Here is a 24,821-nt window from a genome sequence, read left to right as displayed (position 1 = left end):
CATGAACATGGAATGTCCTTCCATTTATTTAGGTCTTCTTTGATTTCTTTTAGCAATGATTTATAGGTTTCTGTGTACAAATCCTTTATACCCTTGGTTAGATTTATTCCTCGATTTTTTTTATCATGTATATTTATTTATTATATTTTTTAAAGATACATAGACCACACAAAATATTACATTAAAAGACATAAGAGGTTCCCAAATACCCTGACTACCCACCCCACACCCTGTCCTCCCACATCAACAACCTCTTTTATCAGTGTGGCACATTCATTGCATTTGATGAATACATTTTGGAGCACTCTGCTACACAACATGGATTATAGTTCACATTGTAGTTTACACTCTCTCTCAGTCCATTCAGTGGGCTATGATGGGATATATAATATTCTGCATCTCTCCCTGCAACATTTGTTTTGCATAAAGTATTTGACTAAGCACTTTGGAGTGCATAAAGGTAAATTATCACAGATGCCTTAAAAGCACCTAAATAAAATAAATGACAGACATGGACAAAAGTATCTGTAATGCAAAATGCTCTAAGGAGTTTTAACAAGGATGTAAAGCAAAGAGCTATTGAAACTGGAAAAGTAATGCTTAAAATAAATATTTTATGTACTATGTGAAATATTCCAATTATGGTGTTTGGGAAAGGCTTCTTGGGAAAGATTATGGTCTTTAAAGGACAATGTAGATGGCACTGATGATTACCTTCAATTTAGTATCCATTCCCAAACCATCCTCATTGTGTAGTAGATGCATATTTTGAGTGGAAATAAATTTCCCTGCTTCATAGATGATTGCTAAGAGCCAACTGGTGTGTGACAGTTCCCTGGCCAATGTTATTGTTTCAGGGCAATGCATGTGCTCCACATTAGTTTAACACAACTTAGATTTAGAGATTTTTATTTACATGGCTTGGGGAGAAGAAAACTTCTCTCTTCCTCAAAGGACAAAGAAGGAAGAATAAAGCCCTGGGAGATAAAGGTAGTAATTTTTCTTTCAGGAGTGAATAAATAATGTGGAAGAAAATAAAGGTAAGAGAGTAGGAGAGGAACTGAGCCTCAGCCCTGATAATATTGTGAGTGGATGTCGCTCAGTGGTTGAGTGCCTACTTCCCAGGTACAAGGTCCTGGGTTCAATCCCCGGTACCAAAAAAAAAAAATGGCGAGTAAAATAGTCAGTTAATATCAATAAAATCTTTGAGTTTGAAATGGATTTTCTTTTATATTATAGTTAACTGATCAGATGGGTAGATTAATGGCAGGAAAAGGAAATATTCAATATGTTGGGGGAGGGGAACTGCTAGAATTCAAACCTGAATGCTTATGACTATATTGTATGCTCTTTCTACTTTGTTGTAATGCTTTCCTTTATGTTTTTTCTTTTTATTTTTAAGATTTATTTATTTATTTCTCTCCCCTCTCTCCCTGCCCCCCCGCCCCAGTTGTCTGTTCTCTGTGTCTATTTGCTGAGTTTTCTTCTTTGTCCACTTCTGTTGTTGTCAGTGGCAAGGGAATCTGTTTTTCTTTTTGTTGTGTCATCTTGTTGTATCAGCTATCCTTGTGTGCAGCACCATTCTTGGGCAGGCTGCACTTTCTTTCACGCTGGGAGGCTCTCCTTACAGGGCGCACTCCTTGTGCGTGGGGCTCCCCTACATGGGAGATACCCCTGAATGGCACGGCACTCCTTGCACGCATCAGCACTGCACATGTGCCAGCTCCACATGGGTCAAGGAGGCCCAGGGTTTGAACTGTGGACCTCCCATGTGGTAGACAAATGCCCTAACCACTGGGCCAAGTCTGCTTCCATATCTATCTAACTTTTGTATGCATTTAAACTATGTTTTCCTTAATGTAGGTCTAATTATGCCATTCCTTTGTTGAAAGAACCATTTTTTAGCATAGCATTCAGAAACATCTTTAATGCCCTTTGTTTAGTCCAAATAAATTTCTTTCCAAATTTGTCTATTGGTGCAGTCATCCTTACAACCCCATCATATTTTATATTAATATGAGTTTATTTGTTTATTTTCAATATTTAAGTCTTTGCACTATATCTTTATTCCTAGATATTTGATTCTTTTAGTTGTTATTGTAAGTGGATTTTTTTTCTTTGTTTCTTCTTCTGATTGTTCATTGCTAGAGTATAGAAACACTACTGATATTTGGGTGTTGATCTTGTACCATACTACCTTGCTGTATTCACTTATTAGCTTTAGGTGCTTTGATATGGGTTTTTCAGGATATTCTGCATATAGGATCATGTCATTTGCAAATAGGTAGAGTATTACTTCTTCCTTTCCAATTTGGATGCCTTTTATTTCTTTTTCTTGCCTAAGTGCTCAGGCAATAACTTCCAGTACAATTTTGAATAACAGTGGTTAGAGTGGGTATCCTTGTCTTATTTCTCATCTAAGAGAAAAAGCTTTCAATCTTTCACCATCAAGTAGAGTGTTAACTGTGGGATTTTCATATATGGCATTTTATCACATTGAAAAACTTTCCTTCTATTCCTAGTGTTGTGAGTATTTTTATCAAGAAGAGGTGCTGGATTTTGTCAAATTCCTTTTCTGTGTCAATTGAGATGTTTATGATTTGGGTTTTTTTCCCCTTCATTGTGTTAATGTGATGCATCACATTAATTGATTTTCTTACGTTGAACCAACCTTGTATACCAGGAATAAGTCCCACTTGATCATGGAATATAATTCTTGGATTCAGTTTGCTAGTATCTTGGTGAGGACTTTTGCATCTACATTCATAAAAGATATTGGTCTATATTTTTCTTTTCTTGTAGTATCTTTATCTGGCTTTGTTATGAGGGTGATGTTACCTTCATAGAATGAATTAAGGAGTGTTCCCTCTTCTTGAATATTTTGGAAGAGTTTGAGCAGGATTGGAGTTAAGTCTTCTTGGAATATTTGGTAGAATTAATTTGTGGCTCTGGGCTTTTCTTTGTTGTGAGGTTTTTGATTACTGATTCAATCTCTTTATTAATTATTGGTCTGTTAAAATCTCCTATTTCTTCTTGAGTCAATGTAGGTAGTTTGTGTGTCTAGAAATTTGTCCACTCAATTTAGATTATCTAATTTATTGATATACAGTTGTTCAGAATATTCTCTAACAGTCCTTTTTATTTTCAGTGGGATTGGTAGTGATGCCCTCCATTTCATTTCTGAATGTCATTATTTGTATCCTCTCTTTTTTATTCTTTGTCTGTCTGGCTTAAGTTTTGTCAGTTTTATAGAAGTTTTCAAAATCCAACTTTTGCTTTTGTTTATTCTATTTTTTTGTTTGTTCATTTTCTATTTCATTAATCTGTACTCTAATCTTTGTTATTTCCTTCCTTCTTCTGGCTTTGGGTTTAGTTTGCTCATCCATTTCTGGTTCTTCCAGTTTTGAGCTTAGGTCTTTAATATGAAGACCTTCTTTTATTAATGTAAGCATTCAAACTATGAATTTCCCTCTCAGCACTCACTTCACTGCATCCCATAAGTTTTGGTATGTTGTCTTTTCATTTTCATTCATCTCAAGATATTTCCTGATTTCACTTCTGACTTCCTCTTTAACCCATTGGCTGTTTAAGAGTATACTGTTTCCACATATTGGTGCATTTTCCCTTTTTCCCTCTTACTGACTTCTCACTTCATTCCATTGTGGTTGGAGAATATACATTATAAAATTCCAATATTTTTTAATGTACTGACAATTGTTTTGTGACCCAACATATGGTGTATCCTGGAGAATGATCCATGTGCACTTAAGAAGAAATTATATTCTGTTTTTGTTGGGTGAAGTGTTATATATATGTCAGTTAGGTCTAGTTGATTTAGAATGTCATTCAAGTACTTCCATATTAATCTTCTGACTAGATGTTCTATCCATTATTGAAGTAGTGTATTAAAGTCTCCTACTATTAGTGAAAAACCTTCAAACCTGTCAGTATTTGCATCATACATTTTGGGGCTCTGCTATTAGGTGCACTTATATTCATAATTGTTATATATTCCTGTTGAATTGTTCCCTTCATTAGCATATAATGACCATCTTTGTTCCAAGTAACTGATTTTTACTTAAAGTCTATTTTATCCAATATTAGCATATCTACTCCAGCTCTCTTTTATTTACTACTTGCATGGCATATATTTTTTCCATCCTTTTACCCACAGCCTTCTTGGATCTTTGAATTAAGGGTGAGACTCTTGCAAATAGCATGTATTTGGGTCATGCTTTTTTTTTCTTCCAAGTTGTGTCTTTTGACTGGAGATTTTAATCCATTTATATTTAAAGTCACTACTGATAATACAGGACTTTCTCCTGCCATTTTGCTTTTGACTTTTGTAAGTCTTATACCTTTTTGTTTCCTTACTCCCATTAGTGCCTATTTTTATATTTATATAAAATATCTGGTGATATTTTTCATGTATTTTCTTTGTGGTTTTTATGGGGTTAAAATTTCACATCCTAAATATATAAGAATTGTATTTGTTTTGATACCGATTTATCTTCAATAGCAGGCACACATACTTTTCCTATATCACTCTGTCCCCCACCTTTTTTTCTGTACTTGTTACCACTTATATTTTTGTACATTGTATGTCCAAACCATAGATTTATCATTACTTTTTATGCAATGGCATTTTAGCATCTGTAGGAATTAAGAAGTTGAACATATACCAAACAATCCATTACAATAATGCTGATATTTACAATTACCCAAATGGTTACTTCACTGAAGGTCTTTATTTCTTTATGCCGCTTTCAACCACTATCTAGTGTCCTTTCCTTTCATTGTGAAGAACTCTCTTAGTGTTTCTTGAAGGGCAGGTCTAGAGGTGATAAACTTCCTTAGCTTTTGTTTATCTGAGGAGGGCTTAATCTCTCATTTTTGAAAGACTCACCTGATTTAAAAGTCTTAACTGACAGGCTATTTTTTTCCCCTCACTTTAAGTATTTTAACCCATTGCCTTCTTGTCTTCCTGGTTTCTGATAAGAAATCGGCACTCTAATTGGCGCTCTCTTGTATGTAACACATTGCTTTTCTCTTGCAGCTTTCAGAACTCTCTTCTTGTCCTTTGTATTCAATAGTGTGGTGAGTATATGACAGCATATATTTTTCTTCATGTTTATCCTGCTTGGTGTTCTTTGGAATTCTTGAATGTGCATATTCATATCTTTTGCCAAGTTTGGGAAGTTCTCTGACATTTTTTCTTTGAAATTTCTTTCTGTCCCTTTCCCTCTTCTGCTTCTGGGGACTCCCGTAATTCATTTATTGATGTACTTGATGGTATATGTGATGGTTAAGCTAAAGTGTCAACTCGGCTTAATAATGGCACCCAGTTTTTTGGTCAAGCAAGCATTAAGCTACTTGTAATATAAGGATGTTTCATGAACTTTAATCATCAGTGAGTTGATTGTGTATATGGCTAGTTACATCTCCTATCAACTGAGGAGATTGCTGTCAGCAATGAGTGATATCTGACCCAATCAGTTGAAGGTCTTAAAAGGGGAAATGATTTCAGTATATGGAGAGAATTCTCATCTCTTCTTTCTACAGCCAACATCTTAAGGACCTCCATTGGAGCCCCTGGTGTGTAACCTACCCTGTAGAATTTGTACATTCCCACAGTAGCATAAGACAATTTTATGAAAATCTCATACTACTTACAGATATCTCCTGTTGGTTGTTTCCCTAGAGAACCCTGACTAATACAGTATCCCAGAAATATCTTAAGTGTTTTTGCTTTTAGTAATTCTTTTTTCTTTCTGCTTCTATGCCTGACTCATTTCAAGTGTCATATATTCAAGTTTACTGATTCTTTTTCCTGTCAGCTGCAATCTGCTCTTGAAACCCTCCTGGACATTTTAAATTTCAGTTATTGTGGTTTTCAACTCCACTAGTTCTGTTTGGTTTCTTTTAAAAATTTATATCTTTTTACTATGACTCCTGTATTGCTCATTCATTGTTTTCAGGATATCCTTTAGCTTCTTCTCTCTATTTTCCTTTATCTCCTTGGGCATTTTTTTAAAAAAGATTTATTTTTTATTTATGACTCTCCCCTTCCCCTCCCCCCCAGTTGTCTGCTCTCTGTGTCCATTCGCTGTGTGTTCTTCTGTGTCCACTTGGATTCTTGTCAGTGGCACCAGGAATCTGTATCTCTTTATTGTTGCATCATCATGCTGTGTCAACTCTCCATGTGCGTGGTGCAGCTCCTGGGTAGGTTGCACTTCTCTCGCGCAGGACGGCGCTCCATATGGTGTGTGCTCCTATTGCGTGGGGCTCCCCTACACAGGGGATACTCTGCATGGCACAGCACTCTTTGCGTACATCAGCACTGTGTGTGGGCCAGCTCTACATGGGTCAGGAGGCCCTGAGCTTGAACCCTGGACCTCCTATATGGTAGGTGGATGCACTATCAGTTGAGTCATGTCCGCTTCCCCTTGAGCATTTTTAAGATCATGTTTTAAAAGGCTTTGTTCAGTATATCCACATTCTCTTCTTGTTTATTGGTGTTTTCTGGATTTTTATCCCCTTCCTTTGATGGCCCATCATTTCCTGTTTCTTTGTTTGTCTTGTACTCTTCTGCGCTCTGTACAGTTTAATATTTTAAAATGTTAACTCTGGGATTTATTCCCTGAGACATCTATTTCTTGATATTGTAACCAGCTGGCTATAAGACAGTTTTTTGGAGTCTGAGGCAAATGCAGTATGCTGGAGTTTTCCTGTTTTTCTGGTCCTGTCTTATCTAGGGCTTTTGCTTTTTAGTTGTTTTGGAGTTCCCCTGTTTGCAGGAGTTTTCTTGTCTCCTTTCTTTCCAAGTAGACAGAACTCCCTCTCCTGGATGTTTGAAACCTGCAGGCCTTTCCTTCAGACTGTCTGCCTCTATAGTTTTTTAGATTCCTTTCTTTGTCTCACACTGCTTTTCTCTGGATGATAAATTCTGAGAGGAGTGGCGTGCTGGAGAAGACTTTCCAGTTAGACTTGCCCAGCTCAAACTGGGCCAGGGACCCACTTAAAGGGATGCAGACTGGCTCTGAAGTGCCCTGGGGAGAATATTAGGAAGGCTGCCAAGTGCTTCTCTGATGACTTCTCAAAGCTGAGCTTTCCTGGCCTGCTCAGCAAATGCAGCACTTTCAGCTAATTGTTACCCGCAGCCCTGTGGTAGCACAGCATCTGTAACTCTCCACTGCTGCTGCTCCTGTCTGGAGACGATTTAAACAATGGCTGCCACTGCCTTTGTCCTGGACAGTTGAAACAATAGCTGTCCTCAGAGCCAGGCCTCTAGTGATCCGAATTCACTAATTAAAAGCCATGATCAGTAATCAGTCATGCCCACTTCTGTTCTCAGGGGAATAGGATTTTTATGTCCCAGTCAACAGTGAACTAGCCAGTGGCTGGACCCCAAAAGAGCCTGCCATGAGTATGTGGGATGGGCGCTGGTAGTTGCTAAGTTGAGAGAGAAATTTACTGTTTTTCACTGTAATTTATCAGCCGCCTCCTCCTGTTCTCCCCTGGATGCTATACAGTGTTCTTCTGGCCTTCAGAGTTTCAAAATCGTTGTTTTAGACAGTTCCTGCCTGTTTAATAGTTACTTTGTTGGAAAGACTATCCTGGAATTCCCTACTCTACTGTCTTCCCACAATCCTTGGCTCCTTGAACATTTTTAATGTCATTTTTAAAAATGTGTTTGTCTGGTATGTGCATAGTTTGGTCTTTTTCATTGGTATTTCTGGAATTTTATCCTCTTCCTTTGGATGGGCCATCATTTCTTCTTTGTTTGTCTTATAATCTTTTTTTGCACGCTATACATATTAATATTTTAATATTTAAGAAAAAATTTAAAATTAATTTATTGAACTATATCAGTCATAGCCTAGGCTATAGTTGCCCAGAAACACTGAAGAAGCTTCACACCCCTTTCTTCCCTGCCTGGGGCAGGGATGGAGTTGCAGGTGTGGGCAGAGATCTATGCAGTGCAGGTCCAAGATGACCACAGTTGTCCTGGTAAACTTCTGATTTTCAATATGTGCCGGCCAAAGTTACCTGCAGTTACCTGGACAGGCTGATGCAGGGCCCTCCAGCCTCTTCCCTGCCAGAGGTGGGGTTGAAGCCCAGTCTAGGGCTGCAGGCTGATCTGGGTGAAAGAAACTGGTTCCTATCATCACTGTGCTTTTTGGTCAGCCTGGCTTCCCCTCAGACTGGGAGTGGAGTCAAAATGGCGACCACTGTCCTCTTTCCAACTTGGGCAGATTCACACCGCAGCTGTTCACAGGGTTTTATCTTAGCCAGCTGAGTCTACCAATCAGTAGCTGAAATCGGCAGCCAACCATCTCCCCCTCCCGTGTTTTTGGGAAATGGAGTTTCCAATTCTAGCCACAGAATAGCTCGTGGGGCGGTATGTGCCACCAGAGTAGGATAATCACAGGCGTCCACAGCTAAGCTGGTAATTTCCTGGAGAGGCCGGGGCGGATCTCTACAGCTTCCTCCCTCCTGGAGGTGGCACTGGGCCAGGCTAGACCTGCAATCTGACCTGGATGGAAAGAAGCTGGTCCCCACTAGCACTGTGATTTTCAGTTAACCCCACTTCCTCTCATGCCAGGTGTGGAGTTAAGATGGCATCTTCCAGCCTCTTTCTGACTTGGACAGGCTCAAACTTTAGCTGTTCTCAGGATTATACTTTAGCCCACTGAATTACTCATCAGTAGCTGAAGTTGGTGCCCAAATGTCTCTTCCTTTCCCGTTTTTGGGAAGTGGAGCTTTCAATTCCAACTGCAGAATAGCTCCCGAGGTATCTTGTGACTCTGGTGGAGGATGGGCACTGGACTCTGTGGCATAGAGCACTCTACTTACAAGTCTTCTCTGCAGAATGGGCAGCCTCTTCCTTCCATTCCTTCAAGTATGTTGCAGGATGCTCTTCTGGCCTCCTGGAGTCCCTAAACAGGTGCTTCAGCTAGCTCCAGATAGCTCTGGGTGTTTACTAACTACCCTGTAGCAGGAGCTGACTCTAGGAGCTCCTTACTCTGCTGCCATCTTGCTGGTTGTCCATTATTTTAATATTTTAAAAAGTTAACTCTTGGATTTATTTCCCTGAGCTATCAGTTTCTTGAATTTATAATCACCTGGTGATATGACATAGATTTTCTTGTATGTCAGGCCATCTATCATGAAGGTCCACCCAAGTGAATGCAAAGTGCGGGGTCCTCCCTGTTTTACCTGGGCCTGTGTCTTGTCCAGGGCTTGTGCTTGATACTTGCTTAGGAGTGCCCCTATTAACAGGCTTTTGAATACCCGCCCCCTCTACTTCCCCTAGAGAAAACTTTCTCCTTGTCCCAGGTGCTCCACTCAGGATTTAAAGCATGGAGGCCTTTGTCCCATGCCATTCACCTCAACTGTTTCTTACACTGCTTTCCTTGTCTCAAGTTGCTTTTCCCTGAAGGAAGAATTCTGGGAGGGAATGGAGCACACAGGAGAGGAGTTTCCCAAGTCACTCTTTCTGAGCTAGAATAAGTTCAGAGACCCATAAATGGAGCACAGGCTGCCTCCAAGCTCCCTGAAGAGGGAATGAGCGAGAGGCAAGAAGGATGTCAGGATCTTCTACCACTCCTTGAAACTGTGCTTTCTTGACCTGCCTGGCAAATGCAGCCTTTTGTCTGTTCTCCAAAGCTCCACAGCACAGTCGTTGTCCAGGGTGGGTTGGAAGAATGGCTGCCCTGGACTGGGTCTTCAGTGATCTGAAGTCTCTAAGAAAAGCTGTGATCAGCAATTAGCCTGTGCCCACACCTGATGCTGGGAAAGTGGACTTTTATGTCCTGTTCTGGCACCAGCAAGCTATGCTATGGGCTGGACCTCACTGCCTCCTGCCATGAGAGAAGGGAATAGGTACTCATAACTACTACTTGACTAAAGCAACTTACTGGTATTTGCCTTAATTTACCTGGCTATTTCTCCTGCTCTTCCTTGGATGCTGTACAGTGTTTTATTGGACACCAGAGTTTGGAAATAGTTGCTTCAGACAGTTTCTGCCTGTTTAATAGTTGTTCAGGTGGATAGAATGATTCCTGGAGCTTCCTACTCTGCCATCCTCCCACAATCCATATTATTTCAAAACAAATCCCAGATGCTGTATCATTTCAAATATTTTAATAGGTATCCCTAAATTATAGTCTTTAAAAAAAAATAACAAAATACTAATATTGCCCTTAAATTAATACTGAGTCAGTGATAAAATTTCCAGTTGTCTCATAAATATGATAATTGCTCATTTTCAGTTTATATATATATATTTTTTTTAAGACATATCTTTTTCTAGTATTTTTTTTTTTTAAGATTTATTTATTTATTTAATTTCCCCCCCTCCCCTGGTTGTCTGTTCTTGGTGTCTATTTGCTGCGTCTTGTTTCTTTGTCCGCTTCTGTTGTCGTCAGCGGCACAGGAAGCGTGGGCGGCGCCATTCCTGGGCAGGCTGCTCTTTCTTTTCACGCTGGGCGGCTTTCTTCACAGGCGCACTCCTTGCGCGTGGGGCTCCCCCACGCGGGGGACACCCTTGCGTGGCACGGCACTCCTTGCGCGCATCAGCTCTGCGCATGGGCAGCTCCACACGGGTCAAGGAGGCCCGGGGCTTGAACCGCGGACCTCCCATATGGTAGACGGACGCCCTAACCACTGGGCCAAAGTCCGTTTCCCCAGTTTATATTTTTAATCAGATTCAAATAAGGCTTCCACATTGCAATAGATGTGCCTTTTAAGTCTCTTATTCTATAAATTTCTTTTCATTTTTTTGGTCAAAGGGCATATTTCTTCATAATACAGAAATGTTAATACTAAGCTTTCATTTTATTAAGCAATTTTACAATTAAGATATTCTCCGAGTTGTAAGGCTATTACTCACAGTAGTCAATTAAATATGGCCACACATTCTTTGCAAACTCTCCTATTAAGAGGTGGTATTTTTATCTCTACGCCTTGAATTTAGACTATTCTTATGACTTGTTTTGACCAATAAAATATGATGGAATGACTTTGGGAGTGTTCTGAACCCAGACCTTGAGATGATTTAGAGCTTCCACCTTCTTCCACCTTAAATGTAGCTCTGAGATTGTCTCTGAACAAGCCTCTGAAGAATGAGAGTCCACATAGTGGGAAACTGGGCACACAGCCAAGTGCCAGTACCCCAATTACCAAATGAGTGAATCAGGTCATGCCAACTCCACCTCTCATTGGTAGGAGATACAAAGAATTTGTAGCCATACTTACTGTACCACAGTTTGCCCACTGGTCAAGTTATTTATATTCTTTTTACATGAAAAATATACCCACCCTTTCCCTAGACCCCCATACTCTTATTTCTTCAGTCTCAAAGTCCAGTGTCTCATGATTTGCATTTTGTCTAGGTATGCTGAGGCACCTTCTTTGCTTCTTCTTAGTTATGACTCCTATGAACTAAACTTTTTGTGAACCAAAAACACAAGTTATCTTCCCTCCCCCACACCTAACATTCAGTGATGATGAAGGGACAGAATAATTACAATAGATGGTTCTGTTTAAAAAGGAGGAGGGGAAGTGGACTTGGCCCAATGGATAGGGCATCTGCCTACCATATGGGAGGTCCGAGGTTCAAACCCCGGGCCTCCTTGACCTGTGTGGAGCTGGCCCATGCACAGTGCTGATGCGCACAAGGGGTGCCCTGCCACACAGGGGTGTCCCCTGCGTAGGGGAGCCCCACGCACAAGGAGTGTGCCCCGTAAGGAGAGCCGCCCAGCGTGAAAGAAAGTGCAGCCTGCCCAAGAATGGCATCGCACACACAGAGAGCTGTGTGTCAACAAGATGACACAACAAAAAGAAACACAGATTCCCAGTGCCGCTGATAAGAATAGAAGCGGTCACAGAAGAACATGCAGTGAATGGACACAGAGAGCAGACAACTGGGGTGGGGGGGAGAGAAATAAAAAAATAAATCTTAAAAAAAAATAAATAAATAAATAAAAAGGAGGCGATGGGAAGCACTGAGAAATCCTTGTTCCATGACAGAAAGTTATCTTCCCTCCCCCACACCTAACATTCAGTGAAGATCAAGGGACAGGATAACTACAACAGATGGTTCAGTTTAAAAAGGAGGAGATGGAAAGCACTGAGAAATCTTTGTTCCATGACAATTCTGAAATCCAGTCAGGCATATGTACTACTAGCTCTTCCCATTCTTTCCATTTCCATAGGAAATAATGCAGGTTTGTTGCTGAGTGGTCTTTTCAGCCTGCTTCCTGCCAGTAGAAAATTGTAAGGGTTTTCTTCAATTTAGAAGTGTCTTTGTCCCTTTTAGTCCAATCTGATACAATTTCCTTAAAAATGTGGGTTTTCAACAAATCTGGTTATAATCTATTCCACTCCACAATTCCTTTTCAGGCAGGTCGCATGTCAGCCTCCTGTTGGACAATGTCCCTCTGAGTCTTAGAAGGGCTTTAGTTTGGTTGAAAGGATATGTTAAGTACCACCTTCAGTATTTCAGTGATCTTAAAAAAGGGTCTTTTCAAGACCACTTGATATGGTCCTGAACCTGAGACCATATTTTACTCTTAGCGCTGTAAATTTGATCTTTACTCCTGGATCTTTTGCCACAGATGAAAAAATGGTTTCTTTTCTAGCCTGGAAAATCATGGCCTTTTCACATTTTCCCTAAGTTCTGCTTGCAGAATGAATTTATTTCTCTTTGGTTTATCTCTCTTCTCTTACCTTATCATATGCTGGTAAAAGTAAAGACAATTGACACTTTTAATATTCTACTTAGAATCTCCATAGCCACAGCTACAAGTTCATCATGTATATTTTCTATCTTCTGAGTTACCTCAGGTGACAGTCTTGCCAGTTGTGCTGCTCTTATATAGCATGGGCTGCCTTCCTTCAGCCTCTTGTAGAGTCTCCTTACTGCCTTTCCAGCTTCCACTAACAGTATCCTCTCTGCACTTCTAGTCTCTGCCTAACACACAGTCCCAAGCCAATGCCACACATTTTAGCTTTTTGTTATGGAGTCTCTCTCCACAATTGGTATGGACTTTTTTCAGTTAGCTTTTGTTTTATGAAAAAAAAATCCTAAAACTTAGTTGCTTAAAACAGCAGTAATCTATTATTTTGCACAATTTTGTGGGTTGGCAATTGGGATGATATTGTTGCTGGTCTTGTCTGGGATTGCTCTTGGACTATGGTCATCTCACAACTTGACTGGTCCAGGACAGCGTCACGCACACGTTTGGCAGTTGATGATACTGGGCTGTCTTCCAATGTGCTTTGGTTCTCCTCCATATGGCCTCTTTCAGAAGGCTGGACTGAGCTCTTCTTCACAGCATTGTGGTCTCTGGGTTCCAGCAGGGTGAGAGTGGAAGCTGCAAGTCTTCTTCAAATCTGGACTCTGGGACTTGGCAACATCACTTTGACCACATCCTATTTTACTTAAAGCAACCCACAAAACCATGTCAGATTCAATGAGTGGAGAATAGATTCCACCACTTGATAGGAGGAGCAGCAGCATTAATTGCAGAGGAACACGGACACAGGGAGGCATGATACATTAGCAGCCATTATTTTAATGTCCTTCTACATTTACTTTTTTTACTCAGCAATTCCAGAGTGTGACCCATTTCATGTTATCCTTCTCTCTTTTGGTGTTCCTCATGCTTCTGTGATCTTATTCCTTCGTCTCCTCTGTGAGCTCCTCTTTTTCTTTTTACCCCTTTCTTGCTGGTGTTCTGAAGGACAGTTAACTCTGTCCTCTTTTCTTTATAGTTTCCCTTCTTTGTTCTCAGCTACACACATGGTTCAACACTATGGGTGGATGCTTTTCACATCTATATTCTTTCCAAACCCCTTACCATGAGTTCAGTGGGGCTAGACATTTCACCGGTACTCCAAATCTACACTGAACTCATCCCAAACCTGTTTTTGTATTTCTGGTTTCAGTGAATGGGGCCATTATCCATCTAGTTGCTCAGGTCAGTCTTCTTTCTCCCTTCCTGTTCATGCTCTATCAATCTTACCTTCTAAATATTTGTCAAATATATCCCTTTACATCCTTCTATCTCTTAATTTAGGCCATCATCATTTTTTATCCTCCCCCCCTTGTGGCTTTTTGTATGCTGTTAGCTCTCTGTGTCCATTCACTGTGCGGTCTGTGTCTGTATTTATTTATTTTTATTTCCCCTCCCCTGCTCACAGCTTGCTTGCTGTCTGCTCTCTGTGTCCATTTGCTATGCGCTCTTCTGTGTTTTCACTGGTCTCCCTTCTTTGTTGCATCATCTTGCTGAGTCAGCTCTCCATGGCGCTTGCGGGCGGTGGCTCTCCGTGGCATGTGGGTGAGCCTGCCTTCACAAGGAGGCCCTGGGTGTGAACCTAGGGCCTCCCATATGGTAGATGGGACCCCAACTGATTGAGCCACAGCCACTTCCCCACATCATCATCTTTTGCCTGGATAATAACCTTCAACCTGTCTCCCTGACTTTGATTTTTCCACCATCAAATTAGAGTGACTTATCTGAAAGTCAGATAAGAGCTCGCTGCCTTCCTGCTTAAAACCCTACAATGACTCCTTGGGTGCCTACAGCATTTTCCAAAGTAAGTTCCAAAGAATGGTTGCTCCCCAGGATCTTAATAGGGACTACATGGGAAAAAAGTTTCCATGCTCAAATTAGTTTGGTAAATTCTGGTTTAAACAAACTTAAACAGGTTTCCAAGGAACTTCTTCTTGTAGAACTTCTTGGAGTTTTTAACATGTGCATTGGGACTCTACAAGTGTAGATATTGAATGCAACATTTCCCTCTTACACAGGATTCCTCCATATTTTGAGTAGCTCACAGGACTAGTGTGCCACACTCTGGAAAAGGCTTACTTATGAGATCAAGTCTAAGCACAATATCTAAGACCTTTTATAATCTGAACCCTGCCTATTTCTCTAACTAAATCTCTCAACTTTCTCAGCCCCACAACTTGTCCTTTACCTCACTCACCAAGCAGTTTCTCACCTCTGTGCATGCACTGAAGATGCCACTTTCTACTCACCACCTTCTCTTCTCTGTTCCTTCCTTCCCCACGTTTCTTCATTTGGATAATCATGTTCATCCTTAAGACTTAACCAATATATCATCTCCTCCAAGAAGTTTTCTCAGACTCTACCTCCAAATCAAGTTTGGTTAGTGTCCTGGTCTTGCTTACTTCTTATAGTTCCTACGTTTTATAATTGTATATGTCTGACTTCTCCTTTCCCTCCACTACACTATGAGCTCCTTAAACCCTTGGATTATACTTCTAGTCCCCTAGCATGGGGCTTGGAAAAGAGAAGCCAAAATGAATATTTGTTTGAAGAACGCATGAATGAATAAACATTCCATCATGGATATTAGTAAATCATAATTTTCTTGAGCCAAATTAAATGTAGTCATTTCTGCCTGGGCTGGGCTGGAGCCAAAGTAAATGTACTTTGAGCCAAAGTAAATGTTGCTAATTCTAGATGAACCAGGCTGGAAATACTACAAGTGCAGTAATTTAATTTATGCCCCAGAGCTGAACATCTAAGACATATGTTTCTTATGATGGGAATCTTTTCAGAGCCATTATGGAGACTTACAGAATGTGGACATCCATCAAGTGCTCCAGTGTCTCGTGGTTCTTAGAATAATGATTGCCTGTCCATCACCCCTTACCCTTTGGAAGACAGCCTCAGAGTTTGCATATTGTTTTATCAAAGTTCCTATAGATGGATCATTTTCCTATCTTCTAGAAAAGGAACTAGTTGAATAGATGACTGCTGCCTTGAGAAATAAGTTGTGTGAATTCCCTCTTTTCTGTAATGACTATCATCCCTAAAATTAGAAAACTTGATAAATGTTGCAGAATTTGGAGACAGCATTTATAAACAATAGATAAACAAGGGTACTTGGTCAAAGTGTGAGGAAGGACATTTAGGCAGTAATTTTTGGAGGTAAGTTAATAACCTCTGAGTTTAGTGTCACTGGCACCTAAGTGGTATGACTTCCTCCTGACTTTTTTGGGGGGGTCAACATAAGAGTAAAGTCCACTTTTTTCTTATGGTAGTTCTTTTGCACAATGTATTCTGCTGTAGAAATATGATGTTCCTAATGCTGTTTATATTACTGAAGTAGAGTATATACTTGAAGTTGTTTAGATTTTGAGTTTCTGGAGGCTAGGAACCTTTATATCCCTCATAATACCCAGGGCAGTACTTCGTAAAAAGAGTATTCAGCAAATACTTGAATTTAGTAAAACTTATTTCCTGCTATAGCAATTTTTTGGTAATAGCATATTTTCATATTGGGTTTAGTAATGATAGTGAGGACTATGTAAATGTCAAGAAGAGTATATTACATTTATGTTTGATTCTTTGTAATTTTTATTTAAAATTGTATGTTTAGAGTAGCTTTGAAAAACAATATAACGATGGCATCCTCAGTGTAGAGGCAGCCCGGATATTAATTGGTGCAACCAAAAGCTATTGCCACATCCAAGGAAAGTAAGTGTAATACTTCTTTAATTGATATTTCTAGAATTGAATGGGTATGTGATAAAGACTGAACAAACTGATATTAAGTGTCCAAACAGATTGATCAATCTCCCTATTTCATCCATCTGTATTCATCTTTTGATCTATAATCCATCCATCCATCCATCCATCCATCCATCCATCCATCCATATACCCACATCCAATTTTACTTGTTTAAAAGCATTTTTTCCTTCAAGTTTCATAACCCAGATGACATTAGGGGATTCTGGAGGAAGTTCCAGCTGCAATGTAATTAGATAAGAGGCTAGGGGCTCCATGAAAGAGAACCTGTAAGTTTCAATTGCTATTAAATTTATTTTTCCTTTATATCATATTCACTAAATTACTGGTTAGGAGAGGTAGGGAAGCCTGAAATCTTCCTATGAAACTGCTGCCTGGTGATGGTGTAGGTTCTAGGGGAATTGACACAAGTGCTGGCTCTGATGGATGCAACTAAGATTGGTGGGAAGAGCCCAGAATCGTAGAGCTATATAGATACCTGATCACGGTCCTGGCAAGTATTTCGTAGTGGATGGTCTGAGACTTTGGCCCAATAACAACAGATCCTGCATGGGTGATAGTTAGCATTTCAGGTAATAATCTGGGAGGTCTGTCATCAGTTCCTGGGATAGGGTTTGGGAAGGGCAGGACCTTCAGGTTTGGGCTAGGCAGGGCATGACGGATGGGAAGCTCGATTCTGAGCCCCAAAGATTCGTCTGGAGAAGCTTTAATTTTGTTCCACCTCAGGTCATGAATGGTTCCAGAATCAGGAGCAGCAGGGCTCTCAACTAAAAATGTTCCTTTAGCGTGAGCATGGGTGGGTAAGTGGATGGGTACAGAAGAAATGGAATATATTTAGTAGTCCCACATTAGATTTATATTTGTTATAACTTCTCTGTTTATGTTACCCAAAGTATAACACTCACTTTTTATTATAACACATATGTATATATTTTCTCTTTGTTAGATTCATGTCTATTTATGATGTTTCAACTTATGTAAGAGCTAGAAGTTGGCTTATGAAATTTAAAAATATGTTAACTTTCTTCAATTATAATAAAGAAAGGGCATATTTTTTTCTAGCTGGGTAAGTATTGTGGACCTTTAATTTTAATGTACCTGAAACATGACATTTTCTACATAGATTCCCTTGATTTTCCTTATTATTAACAAAATCTAATTACTATTATAATAACTTCTCAATATTGAGTGGTGAATGAGCAGACTGCTTGCTTCTCTTTTTCTATTCTGCTTTAGCAACTTAATTGATACCTCCATCAGAGGGTGGGCAGGAAGAAGAGGAAAAAGATGGTCATATTTGGATTCTTCAAGTTTTTTGTTTTTTTTTTTAAAGATTTATTTAATCCCCCCCGGTTGTCTGTTCTCTGTGTCTATTTGCTGCGTCTTGTTTCTTTGTCCCCTTCTGTTGTCGTCAGCGGCACGGGATGTGTGGGCGGCGCCATTCCTGGGCAGGCTGCAGTTTCTCTCGCGCTGGGCGGCTCTCCCTACGGGTGCACTTCTTGCGCGTGGAGCTCCCCTACGCGGGGGACAGCCCCTCGTGGGGCAGCACTCCTTGCGCGCATAGCGCTGCGCATGGGCCAGTTCCACACGGGTCAGGGAGGCCCGGGGCTTGAACTGGGGACCTCCCATGTGGTAGACGGACGCCCTAACCACTGGGCCAAGTCCGTTTCCCTCTTCAAGTTTTAATTGCAGTGTTGTAGAGTCACATTTCACACTGGGCTGCTTACATTTTATTCTGGGTATATCAGGGGTGAGAAATATGTAAGTTGTGGACTGGATCTAGCTTCAATGCAATTTCGTTAGTGCCATAGAGTGTAATTAGGTAAAACACAATATAGCTCTAATAATACCTAAAACCAATTTTCCAAAATATCACAAGATATAGATTTTACTTTACTTGGGTATACCCTTTGCTTTGTTATATTCTTTGTGAATTTACATAGTTTCTAGAGCAGAAAGAGAAAGTTTTTCTCAAATAGAATGTGTTGATTCAAGAAAATATCAGATTTCTGCTACTAAATTTTAAGTGGGCATTAGCATGCTTTTTATAACAAGTTTTGATTTTTTTAAACTTTCCTCTATTTAATAAACTTAAAGAGAAATATGAAAAATTCTTTACATATATCCAGATAACCTCTTTACATTAGGTGCCTTAGATGGATGATTGATTAAATACATGTCATGGTAATTATTAAATAGAATTTTATTTTCCTGTTTGTAATTTTAAATAATCCTGACATGTAATCCATGTTTCCCCAAATTTATTTAAGTTTCTTGCTTTGATATATGAATTTTGCATTTTTTCTAAGAACTATAAAAATGTCTCCACATATTTAATGTATATGGAGGCATATTTTTTAATCTTCCTCTGCTATGATTTTTATGTACAGAAATCATGCTTTTGACTTTTGCTTATCTACTGTTTTACATTACTTATACTCTTCTCCATATCAATATAAATGATTTTACTACTGTTTGAACAAATGTTGAACTTCAGATCTTAACTGCTAAACTTTTAAATGATCTGATATTTTATTTGATCTCATTTTTTTGCAGGAATAATAGATTTCTGAAAATTGCATATAAAATTGTATTTTCAGAAGAATTTGAATATACAGGATATGTTATAACACTAATGTATACTTATCCTATGATAGTACATCTGTGGCCAACGGCAAGAAAGATAAATGGGCAAGCATTGTTGGCAATAAACTACTACTTTATATGTTTATATATATTAGAAATAGCACTGAAGGTACTGTTTGAAATAGAAATATATTCTATAAATAGCATAATTAAGATTTTTCGAATCTGTATTTTTTGTCATATTAGTGAAATAACTTGATATCAATAAGCCATATGCATAATGAAATCAGTAAAAATTCTCTTCAGAGTATACTACATACAGTATTGGACATTAAATTAGATAACCATCATAAAACTAGAGGAATCTCAAGTGTAAAATAAAGGAAAATGGAAAATCCTGACATGGATTGTTTCCTCAAATACCTCCTTTAAGGATGATACAAGAAATAAATAAATGAATAAAAACAAATTGGCTTAGTAGGACCTCATCATAATATACAATGAGAACTGCTTTTAGGATAAATGCTTCAAAGATGATTTATTATCATTACTATTATCAGATTAATTATTAATAAAAGCATTGCAATGGACCTCTTTATTGCTTATTTTTGGCATTCCATCTTGATTATAGATTCTATATTTTAAATCAAATGATAATTTTTGATGGTGGGGCAACTATTTTTTGAATTTCAAATGAATGACACTAAACTTTTGGAATATAACATTTGTAGCTGAGGCCTTACCCATTAATTGTTAGAAAATTTCTTCCCCCATCACTGTGTAGGTGTTATGAAATGACATACACTTTGTTTTCATTACCCTTAATAGATAATAATTTTGAAAAGGAAATATTTTCAACAATATTGGAATATTTTGGAATTTTTAATTCTGATTATTGGAATAATTGATATCTTTTGTATATACTTTGTCAAATTGAGACCAGACAAAATGAGTCTTATTCAAGCTACCGTAATAATAGGATATTTCAGAATAATTAGGTTTGTTCCTATCATCAAGGTAAGACTTTGTGTTTTTAAATATTGGGTTGTGTTTTTCTTCCTCATCCTGTTTAATAAATGAATTGAGAAACCTCATTGTTTTAGAAGAAATGAGAGAAGAAGCTGTTTCTTCTCCTTGGAATATTTTCCCTAGAGATGACCGTTTGGTTCACTTCCTCACTTCCTTCATTCAAACCATTATTCAAATCTCACCTTTTCACAGAGGCCTTCCCATCCCACTCCTGAGCCTCCTCACCTGCTTAACTTTTTCTTTTCTTCTTCATAGCACTTATTATCTCTATACTATATATTGTATGAACTCTCTACAAGGGCAGGAAACTTTTAGTCATTGAGTAACCTAGGGATCTAGAATGGTGCTTCACATATAATCAGTACTTAATAAATATTTCCTGTAAATGAATAAAAATCCTGGTACCATTTGAGGCAAGGTGACCCAGAAACAAGGCCAAGACCCTGCCCACCCATTTCTCATTCTAATGCACTCTAATTGAAATATCATGTTTTTTCCTTTTAGTTTTCCACAAAACTCACTACGTTTTGAATATCTATATTTCTTAATATTATCTGAAATGCACATATGAAGTTTCGGGAACAGAGTAGATCTTTATTATTTACTTATAGTAAACAACAATCTAATGGTTCCCCTGTGCCCCAATCCTCACCCTTGGAGATGAAATGAGAACCGGATTGGTGAAGTCTGTATTGTAGGAAGTGAATGTGTGCACTTATACACACACTGTCCCTCTCTGCTCCTGAAAGGAGAGATGCAAATCTTTGGCTTCTAGAAAGTATTCTGAGTTCTTTCCTAGCCCTTTGATACTGTTGCTGTAGACCACACTTTGAGATTCTTTACCCTTGAGGGTGTTTTTTCTCTTCAAATTTACAGATTTTCCCCCTTCCCTTTATTCCAGATAATAATACCAATGTTGATAGGTATTGTAAATGTGCAGATCAAAAAGCGTCTCAGCTTGATGTACTGTATTACAAAAGGCTATGTCAAAAGTCAAGAGGATACCAAACTTTTAATTAAACAAATATCTAACCGAGAATCAATATATCAGGTAAGAAACAAGCACTGATCATTTGGAAAAAAAAAAATAACTTAGTTGTATTAATTTATTTAAGATCATTTCTACATGGATTTGACCAAACAGATAAATCCCAACCATTGAAGAGGATTCAAATGTTTCTAATGTTTTATGAGGTAATGTGGGAAGGAGAAAAGGCTCTCATTTTTATTTTTTTAAAGATTTATTTAATTAATTTATTTCTCTCTGATCCATCCCCACCCCCAGTTGTCTGCTCTCTGTATCCATTTGCTGTGTTTTCTTCTGTGACCTCTTCTATCCTTATTAGCAGCACCAGGAATCTGTGTTTTTTTTTCTTGTGTCATCTTGTTGTGTCAGCTCTCCCTGTGTGTGGCACCATTCCTGGGCAGGCTGCACTTTCTTTTGCCCTGGGCGGCTCTCCTTACAGGGCACGCTCCTTGCGCGTGGGGCTCCCCTACGCGGGGGACACCCCTGCATGGCGCAGCACTCCTTGAGCGCATCAGCACTGCACATGGGCCAGCTCCACACGGGTCAAGGAGGTCCGGGATTTGAACTGCGGACCTCACATGTGGTAGGCAGACACCCTATCCATTGGGCCAAGTCCGCTTCCCTCTCATTTTTAAATTTCAGCTCCTATCATCAAACTAATTTATTATCTTCAAAAAGCACATCTGTACTATTTGTTTTTATTTTCTGAGTGTAACTATCTCTAAAAGACAGCACAGTTGGAAAAGGCTTCGTGCAGGAGCAGAGACTTGAACAAGTCAAGGAGAGGGTAGGTCCTAAGTGAAGGGGTAGGGAGAGGGAAAGAACACAACGAAGATTTCATGGTGTAAACTTGAAATCCTGGTCCTGAGGAGTGGGTGAGTAATGGAGTTTTGGTTTTTTTCATCTTTCAAGAGCCTCCTCATTTCCAGGCCAGGCAGGAAGTACCAAATAGGAGGTGAGCAAAATAGGAACTTGGAAACAGAAAGAATCTCCTTCTAACCAGGCTCCTTCACACCAGTCTGTCTACCCCAGGCCACTCTTTGCATTTTAGCAGAATAATGTTCCTAAAAGCTATATTTAAAAGTTCATATGTGATTATCTGCTTAAAAGTATTTAGTGACTCCACATTGCCTAAAGGATGTCATTTTATATATATGTGTGTGTATGAGGAGGCGTAGAAAGAAAATAGTAAAAAGCTCATCACCCATAATTTCAAAACTTGAAAATAATATAATTAAAGAAATAAAAGTATTCCTCCCAGCCCTTCACTTAATACCACTTCCCAGAGACAATTCCTAGAAATCATTCCTTGTTAAATTCCTTTGTTTACTGTTATAATTTTAATATTATGCATATATATTTATTTCTTGATTTATTACATCTAAACAATCTTTATATACTCCCTGCCATGAAGTATAAGGAGATTAGTACATTTCTTTCCTTTAACCTCTTCTTCTTTTCCCTGTTTTAAATTTTTTGGAAGATATGTAACATTTATATTCTGTTCTATAAGTATACTTAAGTCTTCATTTTTCTCAGTAAATGACTCTAAGATGGAAAACCAAGAACAACCTTTACCTTGTTAGGATTATACCAATATTATTCACTGTAGAACCTGCCATTTGATTGAATCTACAATAAAGGGAATACATTGTCATTAAAGGTTTACTATTTGAAAGAGACTCTTCTAAATGAAGTAGTCAAATGGATTTTGAAAGGTTAAAAAAATTTTTTTTACTGGCCTCCTCTTGTTAGTCACTCTTTCTTGAATCCCATAACGCCTCTTTTTCACTATCTTTTTTTATTATGCTGTATTATGTCCACACCTAATTTTTTCATAGGCTGTAAGGCTTATATATATATAAAATCTTTATTTTGCTGTGATACTTGATTAATAGTGTGGCTCTTGAAAACCATTTTCTTCGCTCAGAGCATGAAGACATTGCCCTTCTGTTTTAGCATTGCTGATTTGTCTGGTCTTAATTTTACTTTTCTCTCTCTTTCTCTCTCCAGAGGCTTTTTGGATTTTCTCTTTGTCCTAGTTTTTTTTTTTAAAAATATTTATTTTATTTATTTATTCCTCTACCCCCACTGTTGTTTGCGCTTGCTGCCTGTTCCTTGTGTGCTCATCTTCTGGTTTGTTTGTTTTGATGAATCACTGGAACAAAACTGGGAACTCCCATGGGGGAGGGAGCCTGAGTCACCTGCATTTCCCTGTCTTAGTAGTTTTGAAATACTACCAGGATGTGTCGGGGTGTGATTTTTTAAATTTATCTCACTCAGCACTTGCTAAAGCCTTTATATTCAGAATATTCCCACTTTCGTCTATTGTTTCTTCCATTATTTCTTCTTCTCTGTTTCAGTGTTCCCCTTCTGACACCCTTTTAACAGATTTTTAATTTCTGAAATTAGTCCCTGTCACAACTTTTCTCATTCCTGTATCTCTTTGTTCTTTGCTGTGAGAACCCCTCAACTTAATATTCCAGGTTATTGATTGACTCTTCAGCCATGTTCATTCGCTTTCCAGCCCATCTATTAAATCCTTTTTAAGTTTTTGACTTTCACTTTTTTTGTAATATGGTAAAATGTTTTAATATTATGTTTATAATCTCATCCATTATTTTTCTGTCTGCAAATCTGGTTACAAGGAATTTTAGTTCTGGCACAACTGCAAATATTAATGAAACATTTCTGAAAAATTAAATTAAAATGAACATGAAAAGATGCATCACTTAAAACATTACCAGCATTACCCACATAGGAATCACAAATTACTGATCCATGATATCTTAAAAAATATTAAAATAACTTAATTGTTATACTCACATTAATTGTAGACTAGACCCTGACATTCTGTAAAGTCTCTTAAAATTTCTATTCCTTGTTTAATTACTTATGATGTCTTTGCTCAAATGCTATTGAGAACACCTTTTTTCTATTTGTGGCTGTAAAGTTTAGAGGTATGTGAATAATATATTAGATTTTTATTTTTTCAGCTATAAAACTTATTTCAAATATCTAACTAAAAGTAGTTCCAACTACCCATAAGCTCTAGAATATTATCCACATCTTTTCAAATGAATAAATTGACCCTGAGAAGAAATAAATGTGTCTCATGAATTTAATTTCTGAGAAACAGACAAAGGTGAACTTTGATGCTATCTCAAAGTCCCTGGCCATCCTCCTCAAACAAAGTACTTCCAGATTTTAGCCTATTAAACGTTCCCTTAATTCACTGAGACTTTTCTCAGGAGTATTTATTGGAGTAATCAATGCTTAAGGCTATACTTAACAGCACTGGTGACATTTCAGTCATAATTGATCAAAATTTTTGGAGTATGGCGTTATGATACATTTACCTGTCTAATCTGACCATGTAGGTGATTGCCTGCTCCATCATATTTTTAAACTGGTATTATTTTATTTAATGTCTTTTTGTTGTTGTTGTTAGAGAAGTTGTAGGTTCATAGAAAAATCATGCAGAAAATAGAGTTCCTATATAACCCCCTCACTCACATAGTTTTCCCTATTTTTAATACTTAGGATTAGTGTGGTACATTTGTTACAACTGATGAAAGAATATTATTATAATTGTACTATTAATTATAGT

The 24,821-nt window shown here is 38.4% G+C and overlaps 1 protein-coding gene across 1 annotated transcript in view; it reads left to right on the top strand.

Annotated features, from left to right (window-relative positions):
* SLC9C2 (solute carrier family 9 member C2 (putative)) overlaps window positions 1-24,821 on the top strand; it is a 112,663-nt gene that overhangs the window by 50,856 nt on the left and 36,986 nt on the right. The window contains exons 13-17 of the mRNA XM_058310147.2: window positions 16,420-16,517; window positions 17,516-17,635; window positions 19,126-19,324; window positions 19,984-20,172; window positions 21,086-21,235. Coding sequence (XP_058166130.1) covers window positions 16,420-16,517; window positions 17,516-17,635; window positions 19,126-19,324; window positions 19,984-20,172; window positions 21,086-21,235 — 756 coding nt within the window. The remainder of the gene's footprint in view (window positions 1-16,419; window positions 16,518-17,515; window positions 17,636-19,125; window positions 19,325-19,983; window positions 20,173-21,085; window positions 21,236-24,821) is intronic.

The sequence above is a fragment of the Dasypus novemcinctus genome, chromosome 13 (assembly GCF_030445035.2).
Source record: "Dasypus novemcinctus isolate mDasNov1 chromosome 13, mDasNov1.1.hap2, whole genome shotgun sequence".
NCBI classification, from domain to species: Eukaryota; Metazoa; Chordata; class Mammalia; order Cingulata; family Dasypodidae; genus Dasypus; species Dasypus novemcinctus.
Note: the sequence above shows the minus strand (reverse complement) of the source record. Positions and strands in the feature narration are given on the sequence as shown.